Source organism: Chiloscyllium plagiosum, chromosome 16, assembly GCF_004010195.1.
Source record: "Chiloscyllium plagiosum isolate BGI_BamShark_2017 chromosome 16, ASM401019v2, whole genome shotgun sequence".
NCBI lineage: Eukaryota > Metazoa > Chordata > Chondrichthyes > Orectolobiformes > Hemiscylliidae > Chiloscyllium > Chiloscyllium plagiosum.
In genome coordinates this window covers 30245725-30267954 of record NC_057725.1, presented here as the reverse complement: position 1 = coordinate 30267954, position 22230 = coordinate 30245725, and the positions used below count along the sequence as shown (strand labels likewise).

The following is a 22230-nucleotide window of genomic DNA, read 5'->3' as shown; positions in this document are numbered from 1 at the left end:
CTAAGGGACAACTTTTTCACGCAGAGGGTGGTACGTGTATGGAATGAGCTGCCAGAGGATGTGGTGGAGGCTGGTACAATTGCAACATTTAAGAGGCATTTGGATGGGTATATGAATAGGAAGGGTTTGGAGGGAGATGGGCTGGGTGCTGGCAGGTGGGACTAGATTGGGTTGGGATGTCTGATCGGCATGGACAGGTTGGACCGAAGGTCTGTTTCCATGCTGTATATCTCTATGAGTCTATGACTCTATCTCGCTGTACTATCGAATCTACAATCTCTTTCCATTTACTGCTTTTCCATTCTTCATTGATAAATTCACAATTATGCATATTTTACTTCCATCTGCCAATTTTTTGCCACTCAGTTAATTTATCTGTATACCTTTGCAGACTCTCTACATCCTCTTGACAACTTACTTATCTTGGTGTCATTGGCAACATGAAGGACCATACATTATGACCCTTCATTCAAGTCATTAATACAGATTCTAAAAAATTGAGGCTGTAACCAATCCCTGTGGCACTCTGCTTGCTACAGATTGTCAACCTGAAAAAGATTCATTTTTCCCTACTCTTTGCTTCCTTTAGAAAACCTACCCTTTATCTCTGTTTGTACGTTACCCCTGACACCATATGTTCTTGCGTAATTGTGATGTGGCACCTTATCAAATGCCTTTCGGAAATCAAATCTATAGATACCCCTTTCTTTATTTTGCTTGTTAGTTCTTCAGAAACACGAATAATTTAAATTAATTGAACACAATTTCCCTTTTACAAAACCATGTTGACTCTAAACATTTTGCTATAACCGACTTAATAATGGATTCTAACAATTTCTCTACGACAGATGTTAGGTTAACTGGCTTTTGGTTATCTGCCTCCCTTCTTTCTTCAATAAAGGAGTAACATTTGTTATTTTTCAAACCGCTGAGACTGGTCCAATGTATTTTGGAAGATTATAACCATTCTTTTCCACCATCCGTGGAGACAAAGCAATGTTAAGATTTTAGGTCCAGTAAGCCTTCTTCAGAATGTTCTGAAGAGGATCACTGGGCCCGAAATGTTAACTCTGCTTTCTCACCACAGATGCTGTCAGACCTGCTGTGTTTTTCCAGAAATGTCTGTTTTTGTTTCTGATTTCCAGCATTCGCAGTTCATTGTTTTTTTTGTTTTCTTGTCCACCATTTTCCTTCTCCAGCACCTTGAAAAGTTAGTAACAGTGACTTGTATCTCCAGCACATTGACAGTGGTGAAGCAGATGTGTATGGCCCAGTTTTAAGAACAAACAAATAGAAGCAGTGGATCCTCTGAATATAATAGTGATCCTGTTAATTATAACCAAACTGTACTGGTTTTTCTTCAGTAACTGGTGAGATTCCCAATATCACTGATCTGCTAATGTTTCCTTGAACCTGCTCCACTATGCAATGCAATCATGGCTGATTTTTTTTTCCCTCAACTCTACTGTCCTACGAACTCCACATATCCCTAGATTCCCTGAGGCCAAAGATACTTTTAACTTCAATGATGGAACATCTGCACCTCACCTGTGGTAAGCAATCCAACAAAGCTCTATGTGAGTGTTTTTGAGTGTGCTAAAATAGACATCTACTTGCTAAATTGGGGGATACAGAGAAATCTTCCAACAGTATGCGACTGAATAAAAATAGTTCTTTTTTGTCAATGCTCACTTTGTATGGAGTTATAGTTTAGCAGGGCTCCTCGAGGATGGCTTGTTTCTAATAGAAACAGGCAGACTTGGGTTTTGCTGGAAAAACCCAACACTCCTCTGTCTTTGATGACAGGATTGTTGCTTTCTCCAAAGCCACACTCATATGCCATCTCCATCCCTGAGGCCAGCCATACCTCCTTTATCCCATTCCTACAAAATTGTTCTGTGCACTCACCTCACTCCAAGTGGATTCACAGTGGGTTACGAAGTTGGCATTACCAAATATAAATGTGGTTAAAGAGGAGTGCCCTGCCCAACAGGGAGAATGAGCATCAGTACTTTATGTGTCACAGAAGTCAGAGTTGCAGAGTCCTCTCATCATTTTCTCTGGTTGTCACTTTTACCTCCTTGTCATTGACTGACCACCTACCAAAAAATAATAAGGGAGGATTTAAAATGGATGGCAAGACAAAGCCTCTGGCAGGCTGATCCAGCAAATGCTGGCAGACGCTGAGAGGAGGCTGAGCTTTCAGGGTTGTTCAAAGTCCCACGTCTTTCTAAATATCCTGCTGGGCATTGCAAATAGCACTGCAGTACCACCAACTAAGAAGCTGAGAGGACCTCAGATGTGTGAGACACATGCACAATCCTGTAAGGTCAGATGCAAAGTGAAACATCAGACTTTAGAGCTTGCAGGGTAAAGAGGACCCCTACATTAAATTGTCATCAAAGGTGAGGATTCATGGATAAAGTGCCTTCAACATACTTAGGCTGACATTATTTCATCAATTACTACCACACTACAGACTTGTGAGAGAAGTTATGGGTGATGGAATAAAAGGGACCATAGCAAAGTGGATACAAATTGGCTGAGGAATAGAAAACTGAGTTAGTGATTAAAGGGAAATCTGAAAGAATTGCCGATGCTAGAAATCAGAAAAAAAAAATTGCTGGAAAAGCTCAGCAGGTCTGGTAGCATCTGTGAAGGGAAACCAGAATTAACATTTCGGGTATGGTGACCCTTCTGCAGAACTTAAGTGAAAGGATTTTTTTTGGGCTAGAGGAAAATTTGTAGTTGTAGGGTTGGAATTGGAAGGTATATATTCATGATCCAGATCTTGGTATGCAGGAGCAATTTTAAAGTTTGTGGACAACACAAATCTTGAGAGAATTATAAACTGTCAGGAGCACAGTGCAGAATGTCAAAAGCACATTGACAACTTGGTAGAGTAATCAACTAGGAGGCGGATAAAGTTCAATGCAGAGAAGGTGAAGTGATAAACTTTGTTATAAAAAACATGGAGAAACAAAATAAAATAAAGGGTGCTATTCTAAAGGATTTCCAGGAGTAAAGAGAGCTGGGTCTACATGTGCATAAGTCATTAATGCAGCAGGACAATAGAGATCTGTTAATAAAGTATTGATTATCCAAGGCTATATTAATAGGAGTAGGGAAGTTATGCTAAATCTATATAGGGTACTGTTTAGACTTCAGTGGAGTACACGAGTGCAGTTCTGGGTGCCACATTTTAGGAAGGATGTGAACGCATTGGAAAGAATTCAACTGAGATTTATGATAATGGCTTCAATGATGAAACGTGTTGGTTATGAGGATAGATGGGAGAAGTTAGGAATGTTTTCCTTGGAGAGAGGAAAGCTTTGATTGAGAGAGATTTGATTGAAATTTTCAAAATCATGATGTGTATGGACAGAACAGGTAGGGACACACAGTTCATATTTGTAAAAGGATAAAGAACTGAAGGGTACATTTTGAAAGTGTTTTGCAAAAGAAGCAAATGTGAGACGATGAAAAGCTCTCACACATAGAGTGATTTGGGTCTGGAATGCACTGTCTGAGAATGTGGTGAAAGCAGGTTCAGTTGAGACATTTAAAGGACACTGCATGATTATTAAAATAGGAACAATGTGTGGGGTTATTAGGAAAAGGCAAGAGATTAGCACTGTGTTAAAAGGCTCAGACAAATGGCCTTCTTCTGCACCACAACAATTTTGTGATTCTGTGATCAAGGCAATATTGGGTAATCCCACAGTTAATTTATAATGAGGTGGTGCCTTGGTTAATGCAGCAGGTACAATAACCTCACTTACATTAGAAGCTGAATGCAATTGTTAATGACTGCCTGGTTTGTACTCAGAAGGTCTACAGGCCCAGAGTTAAAGTGTCCTGTAGCCATGTAGCAACATCCACGGCCATGGAAACATTGGCAGATCAGTGACATTGCCACAACAAACCAAACTGCAAATTGGAGGAACGACGCCTCATCTTCCGCCTGGGCAGCCTACTGCCTGGACGACTCAACATTAAGTTCTCCAATTTCAAATAACCTCCCTTCCCACTCCCCGACTCCCTCACAGCCCCTTCCCCTCCCTTCCACTCCTCCCAGCCACCTACTGGATTCATTCCTCCCATTGACCAATCAGGTCCTACCCTCTGCTTGTCTTCACCTATCCCCACTTCACCACCCTGCCCCTACCACCCCCTTGATCTGCAGCTCCCCCCCCACACCTACCCCAAGTCCTGAAGAAGGGTTACACCTGAAACATCAACTTATCCAGCTCTTGATGCTGCCTGGCTTGCTGTGTTATTCCAGCCTGTCAACTTTGAATTCCAACATCTGCAGTTTTTTCACCTCCAGATCAGTGACATTGGTAATCTCACCAGATACTGAATGATAACTGGTACGATTTGGTTATAATTGACAGAATCACTGCTATATTGAAGATCCACTGCTATACAAACTGTAATGGCAGCACGCTTTAACATACTGGATGCTGATAAAACCTCTGGTCAGTTCCCAGAGGAGATATTAAACATAAGATCCTTAATGTTATATCTATTTGTTCCCCAGGTAAGATTGCTAATACAGCTAGGAAGTTTGACAGTTACATGGACCAATCCTTCAACAACATGACCCTGGGAGCGTGTCAGAACTCACAAGGTAGTTCCCAGGAATGTGCTTATAGTTCCTTTCCTGTGGTGTAAAGTTTTTTGTAATCCTATTTTTAGTTGGATGTCAATGCTTGGTCAGAGATCAGAAGCCCCAGGACCGGCACTGGTTCAATATGTTGCACTTCCTCCATACTGTGGCATGCTTAATAGGAAGCAGGTCACATCAAACAAAAGGGTTGTTCAGAAACAGGGGAACTGCAACACCAGTGCTTCATAAATCAAGTGCTGGCTGAAGCAGGAGCTAAAATAACTTGAGCTTATATTTAAGAATTTTTCTCAATCTGATTGATTTTATTTCACACCCTTCCTTTCTGGACGGAATCCCTGACCAACCATGCCCTCGATGCTTGAAGTGGTAGCTGTTGCTTTATGAGTAAGTGCTGCTGACAGCACTATTTATGCCATGAATAGATTTGATAAACTTATAAGAATAAAATATTAAACTTCAGGACATTGCAGCAAATAAAATATACAGGAAACTGATTCTAGGAACTTTGAAATAATTGAGTGGGTGTGCATGTTTATTTTTGGTGTTGAATGCTTTTAATTATCAGTAAGAAATATACCGGCGATTGGGAAACAATAGATGTTTGACCAGGAGCTGCAGAGTTGAAGTACTGGTATGTGACCCAGTAAGCCAGAGCTTAAGTACCATCTCATCAGGAGATTTCGAGCTCACATCTAGCTTCATGGACAATTGAGCAAGTCCAGAAAAAAAGAAAATTTCCTCATCCTTATATCTTCAGAGAATTATCCATGGTTTTGGAGAAACAGAATTTTGATGTGTACTGGTCTATGTACTAAATTTTAAAGGTAGAAAAATAACTTCAAGAAATACATGGCAACATAAAGTTGTAAATGCTTTCACAATGCTGCCATTTAAAGAATTTTGATCCTGCTTCCTTGGTTTGCAATGGGTTGTAAACTGGGGTCACACAGTGACTCAGTCACATAGTTCTCTTGTCTTGGTGGCTGTAAGATTAGTTTAGATTGCAGTGTGGAAACAGGCCCTTCGGCCCAACAAGTCCACACCGACCCGCCGAAGTGCAACCCACCCATACCCCTACATTTACCCCTTACCTAACATTACGGACAATTTAGCTTGGCCAATTCACCTGGCCGTGCACATCTTTGGACTTTTGGAGGAAACCGGAGCACCCGGAAGAAACCCACGCAGACACGGGGAGAACGTGCAAACTCCACACAGTCAGTCGCCTGAGGCGGGAATTGAACCCGGGTCTCAGGCGCTGTGAGGCAGCAGTGCTAACCACTGTGCCACTGTGCCGCCCATCCACCGTGCCGCCCAATGTAAAAAAAAAATGTAAGTTGTGGGTTCAAGTGCCACTCCAAAGGTGGAAGACCTGGAAAAATGGTGCACTGAGAACAACCTAGCTCTCAATGCCGGCAAAACTAAGGAACTCATTATTAACTTTCGGCGGGATGTTACACATGCCCCCCTACACATTAACAGCACAGAGTTGGAACGAGTGGAGAGTGTCAAGCTCCTGGGAGTGGTCATCCACAACAAGCTTTCTTGGACTCTTCATGTGGACGCACTGGTTACAAAGGCCCAAATGTCTCTTCTTCCTCAGACAGCTGAGGAAATTTGGCAAGATGGCGAATACCCTTGTCAACTTTTATAGGTGCACCATCTTACCAAATTTCCTCAGTTGTCTGAGGAAGAGTCCAAGAAAGAGAATTCTGTCTGGACGTATGACTACCTGGTCTGGCAACTGTACCATTCAAGATCGGAGATGGTGACGGACAGTGGTGAACTCAGCCCGGACAATCACAAAGGCAACTTCCCATCTATAGAATCCATCTACCAGGCCCGCTGTCAAGGAAAGGCAGCCAGCATTCTCAAAGATCCATCCCACCCTGGCAATGTTTTTCTACAATCTCTACCATCAGGGAGAAGGTACAGAAGTCTGAATACATGCACCAGCCAGTTTTGAAACAGTTTCTACCCTACTGTTGTTAGAATACTGAATGGACTCACAAACTCTTAACACTCGCCTGTATCTGTGATTTTGTTTTTGCCGCTGTTTACCTTTATTTACTTATGTATGCTACTTAACTCTGTGATCTGCTCACAAGACAAAGTTTTTCACTGTGCCTTGGTGCACGTGACAATAAATTCAATTCAATTCAATTCAATGCTTGCTGAGATATTTGTATCATCGATAGTCACAGGTGAGGTGCCAGAAGACTGGAGGTTGGCGAACGTGGTGCCACTATTTAAGAAAGGTGGTAAGAACAAGCCAGGGAACTATAGACCGGTGAGCCTGACATCTGTGGTGGGCAAGTTGTTGGTGGGAATCCTGAGGAACAAGATGTACGTGTATTTGGAAAGGCAAGGATTGATTAGGGATAGTCAACATGGCTTTGTGCATGTGAAATCATGTCTCAGAAACTTGATTGAGTTTTCTGAAGAAGTGACCATGAGGATTGATGAGGGCAGAGCAGTAGTCATAACCTATGTGGACTTCAGTAAGGCATTCGACAAGGTTCTCATGGGAGACTGGTTAGCAAGGTTAGACCTCATGGCATACAGGGAGAACTAGCCATTTGGATACAGAACTGGCTCAAAGGTAGAAGACAGAGGGTGGTGGTGGTTGGTTGTTTTTCAGACTGGAACCCTGTGACCAGTGGAGTGCCACAAGGATCGATGCTGGGTCCACTACTTTTTGTCATTTATATAAATCATTTGGATGTGAGCATAAGACGTATAGTTAGTAAGTTTACTAATGTGGGGGTATAGTGGACAGCAAAGAAGATTACCTCGGTTTACAATGTGATCTTGATCAGATGGGCCAATGATCTGAGGAGCGGCAGATGGAGTTTAATTCAGATAAATGCGAGGTGCTGCATTTTGGGAAAGCAAGTCTTAGCAGGACTTATACACTTAATGGTAAGGTCCTCGGGTGTGTTGCTGAACAAAGAGACCTTGAAGTGCAGGTTCATAGCTACTTGAAAGAGGAGTTTCAGGTAGATAGGATAGTGAAGAAGGTGTTTGGTATGCTTTCCTTTATTGGTCAGAGTATTGAGTACAGGAGTTGGGAGGTCTTGTTGCGGCTGTACAGGACATTGGTCAGGTCACGTTTGGAATATTGCATGCAATTCTGGTCTCCATCCTATCGGAAAGATGTTGTGACACTTGAAAGGGTTCAGAAATGATTTACAAGGATGTTGCCAGGGTTGGAGGATTTCAGCTGTACGGAAAGATTGAATAGGCTGGGGCTGTTTTCCCTGGAGGGTCAGAGGCTGTGGGGTGACCTTATAGAGGTTTATAAAGTCATGAGGGGCATGGATAGGATAAATAGACAAGGTCTTTTCCCTGGGGTGGGGGAATCCAGAACTAGAGGCAATAGGTTTAGGGTGAGAGGGGAAAGAAATAAAAGAGACCTAAAGGGCAACGTTTTCATGCAAAGGGTGGTGCATGTGTGGAATGGGCTGCCAAAGGAAGTGGTAGAGGCTAGTACAATTGCAACATTTAAAAGGCATCTGGAAATGGTATATGAATAGGAAGGGTTTGGAGGGATATGGACCGGGTGGTGGCAGGTGGGACTAGATTGGGTTGGACGTGTTGGTCCAAATGGTCTGTTTCCATGCTGTACATTTCTATGACTGTTTGACTCTAACTTTGAGTTATGAAAGGAAAGATATAATTGTAAGTCTCTCTTTTCTTCCAATATATTTTGTATATTGGAATGTATTGAAAGTAAAAAAAGAAAGGTTTGATCAAAAACGCTCTTTGTTGCTATTGTTTCCTTTTAGTGCTTTCAGCTTATCCTGGGTTGATGTGGTGCTTCCAGCCCTGGAGAGACATTCACTGTTGTTGCGTCTGCAAAAGCATTTGAATTAGTCTGTTGTATGAGCACACCAGTTCATTACACTGAATGTGCTTGGTCTTATATAGGGCTTGAAGTTGACAAGATATTGTTTATTGCAATATTAGCAACTAGTTACAGGTTACATTGATAGTTAAGACATTGTTACAGAAGAGGATCAGATGTTAGGTCTCACTCCACCAAGATTCTGAGCTGTTCCTACCCACACAACATCATCATCGTGAGCTGTGCTCGTGGCACACCTCAATGTTAACCCTTTCAGACCCAAATACAACAATAACAGGCCTTTGGGAAAAGAAGCCATTAGAAAATAACAATACAAGAATAATGTTAAGAGGCTAATCCAAACATGTAGCCATCTAGTGGTCAAATGACAATATGCAAGGACTGTTAAAGTTGGTTCATCCTTTGCAATCGGTGCAATTTTTGGAGATTTAAAATGGACTAGCTGATTACATTTGAAAAAGAAAAAGAAGTACATTCACAGTGCTCAGTCTGAGGTCATGGTTCACCCACACATTGACAGCAGAATCACCAGCTGTTGTTTAGCCATCATTTCGGAAACTATTGGGGGGCTGGTCTCTCAGGGAATGACGACAGTAACAGCTAGAACTTTGGCACCACAGCTGACTCTGTTGTATAGCAGGGAGGATCAAAGTGCAAACAAGCAGTGGTACTCGGGGACTCTATAGATAGTCATTTCTGAGGCTGCAAGTGAGACCTCAGGATGGTGTGTTGTCTCCCTGGTGCCAGAGTCCAGGATGTCTCTGAGTGGAGACAGGATATTCTGAAGGGTGAGGTTGTGGTCCAGATCAGTACCAATAACATAAGCAGAAAGCGAGATGAGGTCCTGCAAAAGGAATTTAGGGAGATAGGTAGAAAGTCAAAAAACAGGAAATCTATGGTCGTAATCTCAGGATTTCCCCCAGTGCCAATGAGGCCAAAAATAGGAAAATAGTACAGCTGAATATGGGTCTAAAGAGCTGATTTAAGAGGGAGGGATTCAGATATCTGGACTATTGGGATCTCTTCCAGGGAAGATGGGACCTGTATAAAAGAAACAGGCAGCACTTAAACTGGAGGGGCTTCAATACCCTGGCAGGGGTATTTGCTAGGGAGGGTTTAAACTATTATGGCGGGGAGTGGGAACCAGAGCAGCAAATCAGGATGTGAAAGGAAGGTAGAGGTTAATAGGCTGGACAAGTAGTTTAATGAATGAGGTGAGACCAGAAAAAGTATATTGGGGTAAGCCAGGAGGGAGAAATAATAAAAAAGATGCTGAAGGACAGGATAGTGTGTACAGCCAAAATTAAATGCACGGATCGTAAGGAAGAAAGTAAAGGAATTGCAAACACAGATTCAAATTGGAACATATGGTATAGTAGCCATTACAGAGACATGGCTGCAGGATGGTCAGGACCATGAATTAAACGTACAGGTTAAAAGGTTTACAGGAGGGATAGAGAAAACAGCAAGGTGGGTAAGAGTAGCATTACCGATCAGAAACGGAATCACTTCTATGGTGAGGGAGGATGTAATGAGGGGAAAGTACCCTGTGGAGACCTTGTGTGGAATTAAGAAACTGTAAAGGAACTGAAATCATAATAGGTGTCATATATAGACCGTCTCGTAGCGGGTAGAATGCGTAAATGATTAAGTTAGGCAACTATATAGCAAAGGCAGTATAGTATTGGGGTTTTTTTAATCTTAACATAGACCAGGAGAGACAGACAATCACCTGCCAGAAAGGTTGTGAATTTCTAGAGTGTGTTCAGGTAATTTACTACAGCAATAAGTCTTGGATATGACAAGGGGACAAGCAATATTGGATCTAGTAATGAACAATAAGCCTGATTTCATTAGTAACCTAGTTGTTTGTGAGCTTTGTCAAATAGTGATCATAACATGATCGAGCTTCACGTAGTGTTTGTAAGAGACAAGCCAAGATCAGGTACTAGAATTTTGGATTTAAGTAAGGTAGATTTAAATGGGATGAGGCACAGACTGTCCACAATAAACTGGGAAGCTCTGCAACAAGTAAAACACTGTAGGAACAGTGTACAGTGTTCAAAGCACTATTTAATGCTATTCAGAAGCAGTTTGTACCCATGAGAAGGAAAAGCTCCACGCCACAAAAAAAAGCCGTGCACATCTAAGTAGGTAAAGGATGCATTCAAGTTAAAGAAAGGACTTACAAGAAAACAAACAATAGTGCCGATCCCACAGAATGGGACAAATACAAGACCAACAAAGTTTATAAGAGTAGCTAAAATGGATTATGAAAGGAAATTTGCAAGGGACACAAAAGGCAATTGGAACAGATTTTATAGTTATATTGAGGAAAAATGGCTGATTAAGAGTACGATTGGCCTACTGAAGGCTGAGACTGAGGATATTGTCAATGACCAAGGGGAAATGGCAGATGTGCTGAACAATTATGTTGCTTCAGTATTCATAGCAGCAAAGGAGGATAGTTTGCCAGAAATGAACAGATGATCGGGGCAGGGTTGAAATAGTGAAAAAAGACATGAATCAGTTTTGCAATTTACACAAAACAGAATGACCTGGAAACCCCCCAGCATGTCAGACAGCACCTGCGGGGAGAAATAGAGTTAATGGACTAAACGTACTGGCCACAAGATTGCAGCTTAGGGGGACATGGTTTCCACCAGCAAACCAGCAGCAAATTGTATGAGGATAGTTTCTCAAAACAGTCCTACTCCTGAGACATTTTCCCTTAATATAACTATAAAATCTCTTCTTATTGCCTTTTGTGTCCCTTGCAAGTTGTGAAAAATTGAATGATCTCTTGCAGATTAATTTAATCTTTCATTGTTTTCCAATAATTTGTGCTATCGATAATGTGCAATATTTCCCTGTTTCTGTGTTATCTTATTCATAAATACATTTAACTACCAATTTTAATCTGGAATTAAAGACCCCTAACATTGCACATAAGTGTGGGTGGACATTCAATTCTTGGTGCATTTATGCTGTAACTAATGTCTCCTCATCCCCAGAGATGTTAAATTGCCCTGTAAAGTCCAGGTATGTGCAGGCTAGGTAGATTAGTCATGGCAAATAAGGGGGTTGGGTAGGGGACTGGATCTAGGTGGGATGCTCTTCTGAGGGTTGGTGTAGACCCAATGTGCCAAATGGCCTCTTTCTGCACTGTAGAACCACTATAAAAAAGTGGGTCCTGAGACTGTACTTTCTGGCAGCAGAACCTGCTCAGTTATTTAACCACAGGTAGCCTCCTCATTGTCCTCTAGTGGCCAGAGTTGGTGATCTCTGATGTTGACAGCCCAACCAGATGCCACATTCTTTAAGCTGATGGCCACCCTGTGCAATGGGTACTCATTGTGTCATAACGCCTTTGATAATACAAATCAGCTGTCAACTATCCATTGCATATTACCAAGATCACAAATTCTTGGAAAATAATGAAAGATTAAATTAACCCAGAAGACATCGTTCAATTTTTCACACTCTAATGGACTGCAAAATACTTGGGAGAAGTAGTCTTTCAAAATAATTACTTACTTTCTTCAGTGAAGAAACTTCATAAGAGTCCACATATCAATTCCACAAACTATAACAAGAACTAAAATTGCAAACATGAAAAACTGAACCATGATTTATGTCCATTATCCACTTTTTAAAAAATTACAGTTAGAAGTCATATAATGAATTTACAAATTTCCTCTTCTTTTCCACGAGATTTATTTTAGTTCTCAAGCCAACATAAAAGTGTGCATTTGCGTACACACACACGCACACACACGCACACACACACACATACTTGCATAATTTGTGTGTACACAAGTACTTTCACACACATGTAGAATGCATATTCTAGTTTATAAGCTAAACCATAGGGTACTCGTCATGATATAATTGGTACTGCACAGAAAACCATATTTTTCGGATATTGCACTAAGGAGTCTGAAACTTTCAAGTCTGCAGTTCAAACTGGAAACCTGCAGGCAATGTTGGTACAAGGTTGATTCCATGCTGCATTCCAAATATTTAAACTGTTCCTGCATTATTCTTGCAGATGGTCTGGTTGCATTTAAAGGTCACTTAAGGACTGTCTGGTCACATTCCTTAAGGATATACTGAAAAAATGGAACACAGTAATAACATTCCGCCTATAACACACTGTTATATGTTTTCGTTGTGTGACAAGAGATTTGACAAAGGATGCTAACATGTAACACTAGACTTTGTAGGAATTGTCAGTGTTTAGTAATTGTAAATGAAATAATCAGGGATAATACATTTTCAGTGTTTGAGGGAAATCAGTAAAGGTCATACAGCTCTCAGATTTGGACTACAGAGACTGGTGATAGATGATGCTTTGTAAAATATTTTTACTGTTGGCAATTTGCCATCAGATTATAGCTAATGAAATATAATCACTATCATAAGTAAAATTAGAAAGCCAATGTGGAGGCATTTAACTGCCCACGCTTGCTTCAAAAATGTGAACTTTTTAATCAAATTACTCCCACACATTAGCATGATTAAATCTTAAAATCTTAATCTGCAGAAGTCACAAAAAGGTCATCTTGAACTGCAGCAGACAATGATGTGCATAATTGCTGGAAGACTTCTGCTTGTGCACCAAAGGTTCTTACAAAGCATTATCACATTGAAAACCTGACTTACAAATCTCTGCTGATAGATTTAGTCCTCTTAAATCATTGTGCCAGTGGAATTATACATGCAGTGCTTGGTTCTACCATCTCCGTATCTTCTGTGTTTTCAACATCCATTCACCCATCCCCCCACTCTCCTCCAGCCAATTCCCCTTCTCAGTGCCCAGGAATTGACTGTACATCACTTCTTTTTCAACACGATGGAGAGCAATTAAACCCACACACAAACCCAGCATGCAAACACGGTTGAGCGTATTTGCCAATCAATTCATTATTTTCTTTAAGAGAGTGAAACTCAAGCTGGTGTCTACTCCCAGTTCTTTCCTATCTGCTTGTTCTAACCCGTTGACAGTGCTGAGCAGAAGCAATTTCATTGCTCCATTGGAATGCAGACAATAATTTAAATTGTGATCTGTGCATCACTAGCAAGCAAATTAACATCTTAATACAATTTCTAGGCAACAATGTAAAGTGTCTTGAATTCCATGTGCAGTTAAGTCAGATATAGTAATTGTAATCATGATTGAACCTGTTTTATGTGACATTTGAAAGCTAATCTATCATTCAGAGCAGGTCGTTGAATGCTCTAAATTTTCTTCACCAGCTTACACCCTACTCAGTGTTTATCAGGAATGCTGTATTAATCCATCACAAATTAATTTTATTTGTATTTCAAAAGTTCTCAAAATGCCAAAAAGTATAGACTAAATCCTACAAATTAAAATTGTGACATTGGTAGTACACACTGTGATTTGTACCTGGGCCCTGATAACTGTCGATAAAGAACTTGCTTAACCCCTCTCTGTGTGTACCGATGTCTGTGACTGAGATGCAAAATATGTTGAGCTGCAGCTAATCAAGAATGTGATGAATGAATCCCATGGATTCTTTTTGGTTTTGAATAAAGGGCTCTGAAATAATTCACAGAAGTCAGTCTCCCATCATCAAGTCACTCCTTATTTACACATGGAAAGTCTTTGACACTGATCAAGCTTTTTCAGAGCCAACTCTCACTGTGAGCAGAACCTCTGACACACTTGTTTTTTTTCTTTTTTCGCTTTTTTTTTCTTTTTTTAAAGGGCAATGCTATGTGATCAGAATCAGAATTTATTTTTTCTTTCTTTTTTATTTATTTTTTTTAAACCCCCACACTACCGCCTAACTGCGGTAGTGCTTATCTTTTTCCCCCAGCACCCATGTTGTGTGTGCAGGTGTGAGACACAGTGAAAGACACAACATGCACAAATCTTTATTCAAATTTCCACCACCAGGAAGATAGGAAAACACCCGGGTGGCCAGTGACAAGCACTGCCCTTCACATCAAAGGGCAATGCTATGTGAGACACTCTTGTTTTTATCTGTCAGGCAGGGTTCCCTGATTGGACCAGTTTAACAGACCCAATCAAGGAACACATATTATATGAGGTCCACCTGGCTGACCTCATTACAATTACTACACACATAAGCAACTGCCAATCCCCTGAAGATTTGATCACTGCAGGAGCCAATTTGAAGGAGGAAAGAAGAGAATGGTTAGCAAAGAAAAGTAATTCAAAGCTTTTCTGATTAATGTCTTATCCAAACCTCACTGAACCTGAACTGATCATCTGAGTCTGGACCATTGATGGAGAAGCTACTTCGACTCATTCAGCACCATGCAGCCTAAATGCGTGCATATGTTATTTTTATAAATTATGTCTTTTCATAATTCCCATGCATCATACAACCTTTCACCTTTTATTAGTCTGGGTAGCTGCCTCTGATTCTTAGTCTCAATATTTATAGTCAGCAATGTTCCACTTAAGAAAGCCAGGTGGAAGAGCATCTAATCTTTAACCCTTTTAATTATAAAGACACACATGCAAACATGCACTTCCAAACCCATCAACATCCACAGTTTCAGAAACAATATCCTATATATGCTGGAAATTTGAAATAAATGTGAATGAAGAAAATTCATTAAATGGGATATGACAAATAATCACGCAAATAAATATTATTTGAGATATTTGCTCTTGAAGATGGCAAAGGCCAACATGGCTACCTGGATCTATTTCCCTGTTATAGCTTCTATGCTTATCTGTTTAAAAATATATTTTAGTGATAAAATAACAGAGTACTGTTCAAGAAGTAGAGAAAGGAACTCTCCAGGCGCCCTTAGTCAACAAAGACAATTACATTTTCTCTGACTTCAAAATAATTCATTGCAGATCTACATGGAGATGGTTGTGAGAAAGATGATGAAATACATGAGAAATTCTGTGTTTCCTACTCAGTAGTCTTACCAGACAGTAAGATTATCATGCTTTAAGTTTCAATTTAAACTTAAGAAGAATAAAATTTCAGCTGACATTCCAGCATAATGCTGATGGAGTGTTGCACTGTCATTTGCACTATCTTTCTGAAGAAACATGGAACTTGGAAATGTTGGTATTCACAGGGACTTGGATGTATTCGAATGACAAACAGACAACATTACTGTGCATGTAAAGCAAGCAATTAGGAAGACAACATATGTTGTTCTATGTTGGAAGGGGATTGGTGTACAAGAAAAGAGCATTGCTAAAGTTGTACAAGACTTGTTGAGTCCATACATGGAGTGCTGTGCAGAGTTTTCATCTCAATATTGAAGGGATGATATCCTTGCATGTAGTCAGTACAGTGAATGTTCACTAGATTGCTCTCTGGAGAGAGCTTTCTGAGGATGCGAGGCTGAGGAAATTGTATCTGTGCTCTGTGGGTACAGAAGAATGAGATGTTATCTCTGTGAAATATATAAAATTCTGAATGGACTTGACAGAACAGACACCAAGGTGTTGTTTTCTCTAGCTGAGTAATTTAGAACATGGAAGTTGATCATTTATTACTGGCATGAGCAGAAATCTTTTCAGTTATTTGCTAGTACAGAACTTAATGCTGAAAAGAGAGAAAACTTTCTGAAGATTTTTGTCTTGATAACACAGGGATAAACATGAGAACATCAAATTTTAAATGAATCACAACTATTTATAGTACACAAGAGAAGGGTGCTGTCAAATTGGTAATTGTCTTTCATTGCCCAAGGTGTTGACAATAGACAAAGCAATGGAAACATAGGCTCTGCAAGCTCCCTGGCAGAATATGCATCCTAAATCAAATAGCATGATCTTTTGATTATGTGTAATAGAAGGAGTACAGAGCTTATTCCATCAGTCAGTGTTTGCAAAACCCAAACCAAAGGATCTACTGTCGGATGCAGTTCTCTAACAAGACAGCACCAACTGAACAATTTTGAGTGTGCTGGTGGTACACTAACAGTTTAAAATGATCAGTCAAGCTTGTAATGTGGCTCATTTATACTTGCAAGAAGTAACATTTTTCATATGGAAGGACCATTCTCGACAAAAGAAAAGGAATATGTTGAAGTTGTGCATCTTTTCTGAATCATGTAGAAACTTGTGTGCCTATAATTTCCATTGCTTTCTTCATAGCAATGCCACAATCAATGTTAACTTGCCAACTAATCAGCATCTATTTTCTCCTGGAGTGTAAATTCTTGTAATCATTTGAAGTGTGACATTCTTGAATATGTCCAGATCATTGTGGGATGAACGTCATTGGCAACTTATCTCTCTTTTCAGCAATATTCAAATTGAATAACTATTTTTAAAACGGACACAGGGACAATGGCCTGAACTACTGAAATGCACAAAAGTGAGTTAGTCTCAGGATAGGATAATGACTATAAAGGTAAGCTTGCCAGACCATAGGACTGCTCGTTCAATAACAACAGAGAGACAATTAGTGATGGTTTAACCTGAATGTCACTATGCCACCTCAGGTGAAGGAGACAGATTGAAAAAGCCAAGACCTTCATGGTAACCTCAGCCAGTAAAGGAATTGAACTTGTACCGTTGGTGTTATTGTGTCACAAACCGGCCATCTAGCCAACTGAGCTGATCAATTTCCTAATGAACTTTTATGAGGAGAAATTCAGTCACACCAAAGGTTGCGTACAGTTGTATTTGATTACTTCAGAGAACCATGGATGGTGAGTCATTAAATATATTCAAGATTAAGATCAGTACATGTTTTGACACCGAAGCAATCGAGAAGCATGAGGATAGAATAAAAAATTATAGTTGAAATCAAACATTGGCCATGATATTGAATAGCAGATCCAGTTCGTTGGACTATATAGTCTGCTCCAATTCCTATTTCTTAAACATAAAGCTAGGTCTGACAGTGATAAAAATTAATTGAACACTAGCAATATCACGAAATATTTCATACCAAGATTGGACTGCAAAATTGAAACCTTTGGAACTTCTTGCTGCTTGCGCATTTGGGATAAATAATATAGAGAGTCAGTTGATGTGCTTAAAGAGCAACACTAATAATTCTCCACTACAATTTCATGAAATAACTTTTTCACTGTTCTAATACTGTAGTCTCCTTCAGTCAAAATAAAACTGTGATCAGTTTTTGAACTCCAAACCCATTTACTCAGCGAGACAGTTCAGATACCATTTATAAAGAAATTTAGCATTAAGACAGATACAGTTTGCAACCTTGCTTTAGAAAACTTTGGTTTTGTGCATGTTTCTATTTGATTGGATTCTGTTTGATTTGGACTGCCCCAACTGAAACCTTCTATAGGCTGGAATCGCACTCTCTGCCCTGGGTAATATTCCCAGGGTCACTCACTCATTACCAACTCCCATCATCTGTGTCAGATTTTATCAATTCTATCCAGTGTTCTTCACCAGATTGATTTGTAACTCTTCAATCATATCTGGAACTAGTATCTCAATTGTTTAATACCAACATTCAATAAGTAAAACAAAACCACAAACCACAAACCACAAGAGGGAGGGGAACAAAGGAGTCAATAAATTGTGTTTAATCCTTCTACATTGTACAACCAAGAAAAATTTTCAATAGTTTGGGAGGACAAACAAACTTTCAAATTCTATATATCAGTTATCAGGATGGCCAAAGGCTGGAAATGGGGAGTAAGGAGTGGGGGGGGGGAACTGGTATTGAAGGAAAAGACCGATGGAGCGTTAGGAGGGCACACTGAGGGGTCATTAGGAGGACAGACTGATGGGGACATTAGGAGGATAGACTGATGGAGCATTGGGAGGACAGACTGATGGAAATTAGGAAGACAGACTGAGGGACGTTAGGAGGACAGACTGATGGTGTATTGGGAAGACAGACAGATAGGGCATTGGAGGACAGACTGAGGGGGATTAGGAGGACAGACTGAGGGGCTGTAGGAGGATGGATTGAAAGAACATTGGGATGACAGGCTGATGGGGTCTTAGGAAGACAGACTGAGGCAGCATTGGGAGGACAGATTGATGGGGCATTAGGAGGACAGATTGAGGGAGTATTAGGCGGATAGACTGATGGAGGCATTGGGAGAACAGACTGAGGGGAATTGGGAGGACAGCCTAATGGAGGCATTGGGAGGACAGACTGAGGGGCATTAGGACATCAGACTGATAGGGCATTGGGAGGACACACTGAGGGGAAATTAGGAAAACAGACTGATGGGGCAATGGGAGGACAGATTAAGGGGCATTAGGAGGACAGACTGAGGGGCGTTAGGAGGACAGGCTGGTGGGGCATTGAGAAGACAGGCTGATGGGGATTAGGAGGACAGACTGAGGTGGGATTGGGAAGACAGGCTGATGGGGTCATTAGGAGGACAGATTGAGGGTGTTATTAGGAGGATAAACTGATAGGGCATTGGGAGGTTAGACTGATGGAGTATTAGGAGGACAGATTGATGGGGCATTGGGAGGACAGTATGAAGGGGAATTAGGAAGACAGGCTGAGGGGTGTTAAGAGGACAGACTGATGGGGCATTGGGAGGACAGACTGAGGGGCATTAGGAGGATGGATTGAGGGGGCATTGGGAAGACAGGGTGATGGGGCATTGGGGCGACAGGATTAGAGTGGTGCTGGAAAAGCACAGTAGGTCAGGCAGCATCTGAGGAGCAGGAAAATAGACTTTTCGAGCAGGAGCCCTTCATCAGGAAACATCGATTTTCCTGCTCGTCAGATGCTGCCTCACCTACTGTGCTTTTTCAGCACCACTCTAACCTTGACTCTAATCTCCAGCATCTGCTGTACTCACTTTCGACAATGGGGGGACAGACTGAGGGAGTATTAGGAGGATGGGCCAATAGGAGGGCAGACGTTTGAGGCATTGTGGGATAGACAGATCGGTCATTGGGGGGACAGATTGTTGAGGAATTGTGGGATAGACTGATGGGGCAGTGGGAGGACAGATTGTTGGGTAATTGTGGGATAGACTGATGGGGCATTGGGACGACAGATTGTTGAGGAATTGTGGGCTATACTGATGGAGCATTAGGAGGACAGTCTGATGGGGCATTTGCAGGACAGACTGATTGGGCATTAGTGAAATAAATTAGGACATTAAGTCAAAGTGATATGGCATTGGGAGCAGGCAGATGGGACTTTGAGAGGACAGAAACTGGGCATAGGGGTAAACAGGTATGCTTTGGGGAGGCAAACAGATGGGACTTTATGGGGACAGACAGATGGGGAATTGGAGACACCTGATGGTGGGACATTAGAAGAAAGTGAGGCCTGCAGATGCTGGCTGTCAGAATCAACAAGTGTGGCACTGGAAAAGCACAGCCAGTCAGGCAGCATCCGAGGAGCAGGAGAGTTGATGTTTTGAACATAAGCTCTTCATCATCCTGACTGATGTTCATCCTGATGATGAAGAGCTTATGCTCAAAACGGGACATTAGAGGGACAGGCTGAAGTGGAATTAACTTGCCTCAAAATTAAAAACACAACCTGGGTTATTAAGACATGGTCAGGGGACAAGAGCTTTTATTTAACATGAGACTTTCAGTTTTGAATCAGACTTGTCCAGGCATCTGGGTTAAAGGAAGGGGTGGGAACAGAGAGTGGGAATGTGGAGAGGGGAAAGTTGTAGGTCACAGACTCTGCAAAGTGGATGGAGTTACTGTAAATCTTACCTTGTAGGTGTTGATTTACAACGTTTTCCAGTCGATCCAGCCTTTCCCTCAGCCTCTGGTTCTCCCTCTTGTCTTCCTCCAGTTTAAGTTCAGGTAAGGGCGGTTGCACTTTGATGTGTCCGCTGCTCTGGTAGTTGGTCATCCAGCCGACATAGATGAGGCACAGCAGGTTGCTGACTCCGCTCAGGATCACACAAGTGGAGACCAAAGTTTTGGTTTTCCTGCTACAGTAACCCATACTTGCGGCAACACGGAGATGGAAAGACCTCCTTCTCTCTCCAGTCTCCTGGAATTTCTCAGGTCAATTTCCGCAGCCAGGAAATTCCCAATCAGCTGGAAACTGACGCGGGGACATCCTCTCTCGGAGCCGGGTTGTTTACATTCTGCCGTACGTCTGGATCAGCCCAACTCCTGCAGCGGGTTTTGTTGTCAGACTGCGAGTTCGGTTCCAGGGAGAGTCAGTCTCCCCTCTCCCTCTCCCTCCCTGCCCCCTTCCCCGATGTCTCTCAGAGCCTAATCCGGAGGAGGAGCACGGTAGACCGGTTTGCGGTCTCCTGATTGCTGGGGAGTTGAGAAGGGGTTTGTTTCACCCTCCCCTCCCCAGGTTTTAGGGTGGGCTCGAGACCCCTGCGATTTGGGGTCGAGATTCCCACAGACGGGGCGGGGGAGTGGGGCGGCACTCGGCGGCAGACCCCGGGTCTGCAAAAGGGGGAGAGTTTAATCTGGGGAGAGAGGCTTGACCGAACAACACCGTCTCCCGCTCCCTGTCGGCCCTCCGGCTGTTTAACTGGCTCCATCTGCGGGTTGAATGGGCCACTTACCCGGGGTAGCAGAGCCCACTGCACACTCACAGCCAGCATCCCCCACAGAGTGCAGTGATTGAGAGCATCGGTAATGGGTGTGGGGGGTGTCGGGGGGGGAATTGCTCAGGGAGCGTATAAACAGGACATGAATCACTTGAGAATTGAGCTATACAGTACTGAGGAAGATGCTCCCATCTCCCCTGTGAACATTTTTAAATTTACTATCGTGCCTATTGTATAGTCAGTAGGAGTCTGGTTAAAGCCCTCTCAGTGTTGATGTTAACTATATTTTGTCATTGCACAAGCCCAGAGGATCCAGAGCTCACCTTTGGAGCGTACAGTTTCTTCTTCACATCCTATTTGACTCTGTTAATAAGTCAGTTTAATATGTTTCAGATGAGTTTGCTCTCCTAGTGACAACGGTACTCACCAGCATTTTACCGATTCCAACATCCATGTTGTTCTTCCTTCGAATTCACTGCAGCAAAACATCCTTTAGATACCTCCAGATCTTCAATTTACATAAAACAAAAGTGCTGATCTAAAATCTTCACCAGAACTGATGAAGAGTCACTGGACTTCAAATGTTCACTTTGCTTTCTTCCCACAGATGCTACCAGACCTGCTGAGTTTCACCAGGAAATCCTGTTTTTGTTCCAGATCTTCAGTGCTACTTTCATGTAGACTCCAGCCTTTTCATCTTCTGTGCGCTACAGTCTCCATTTAAACCAACAAGTGAAGATTTAATGCAGTGTTAATTATTGGACCAAATGAGGACATGGCAACCAAGGGCAAGCCATTCTGGTTGGGAAAACACAACAGGAACACTGACATTTCGGAACTTGATGGTTGGCAGGGATCATAGGGATAGGAAGGGATGACACCATGGAGGGATTTGAAAACAAAGTTGAGAGGTTGACTTATTGTGAGTTAGTTAAAAATCAGACAACACCAGGTTATCATCCAACAGGTTTGTTTGGAAGTACAAGGTTTCAGTAGTTACGTGATAAAGAAGCAGCGCTCCAAAAGCTAGTGCTTCCAAATAAACCTGTTGGACTCTAACCTGGTGTTGTGTGATTTTAAACATAGTCCACCCCAGTCCAACACTGGCTCCTCCACTTCATCATTTTTAGTAGTTTGACCTTCTTTAAAACTTGAGGTCAACCACAACTTTAGTAGTACTTCCAAATAAACCTGTTGGACTATAACCTGGTGTTGTGTGATTACTAAAAATCAAGGTAACTTGCAAAACAACTCGTGCAAA

At 41.7% G+C, this 22230-nt stretch overlaps 1 protein-coding gene across 1 annotated transcript in view; it reads right to left on the bottom strand.

The window, feature by feature from the left end:
• The window catches only part of LOC122557735 (polypeptide N-acetylgalactosaminyltransferase 18-like), a 242246-nt gene extending 220693 nt beyond the window's left edge, over window positions 1-21553 (bottom strand). The window contains exon 1 of the mRNA XM_043705680.1: window positions 20164-21553. Coding sequence (XP_043561615.1) covers window positions 20164-20401 — 238 coding nt within the window. The 5' untranslated portion in view covers window positions 20402-21553. The remainder of the gene's footprint in view (window positions 1-20163) is intronic.
• Between the last annotated feature and the right edge of the window lie 677 nt (window positions 21554-22230).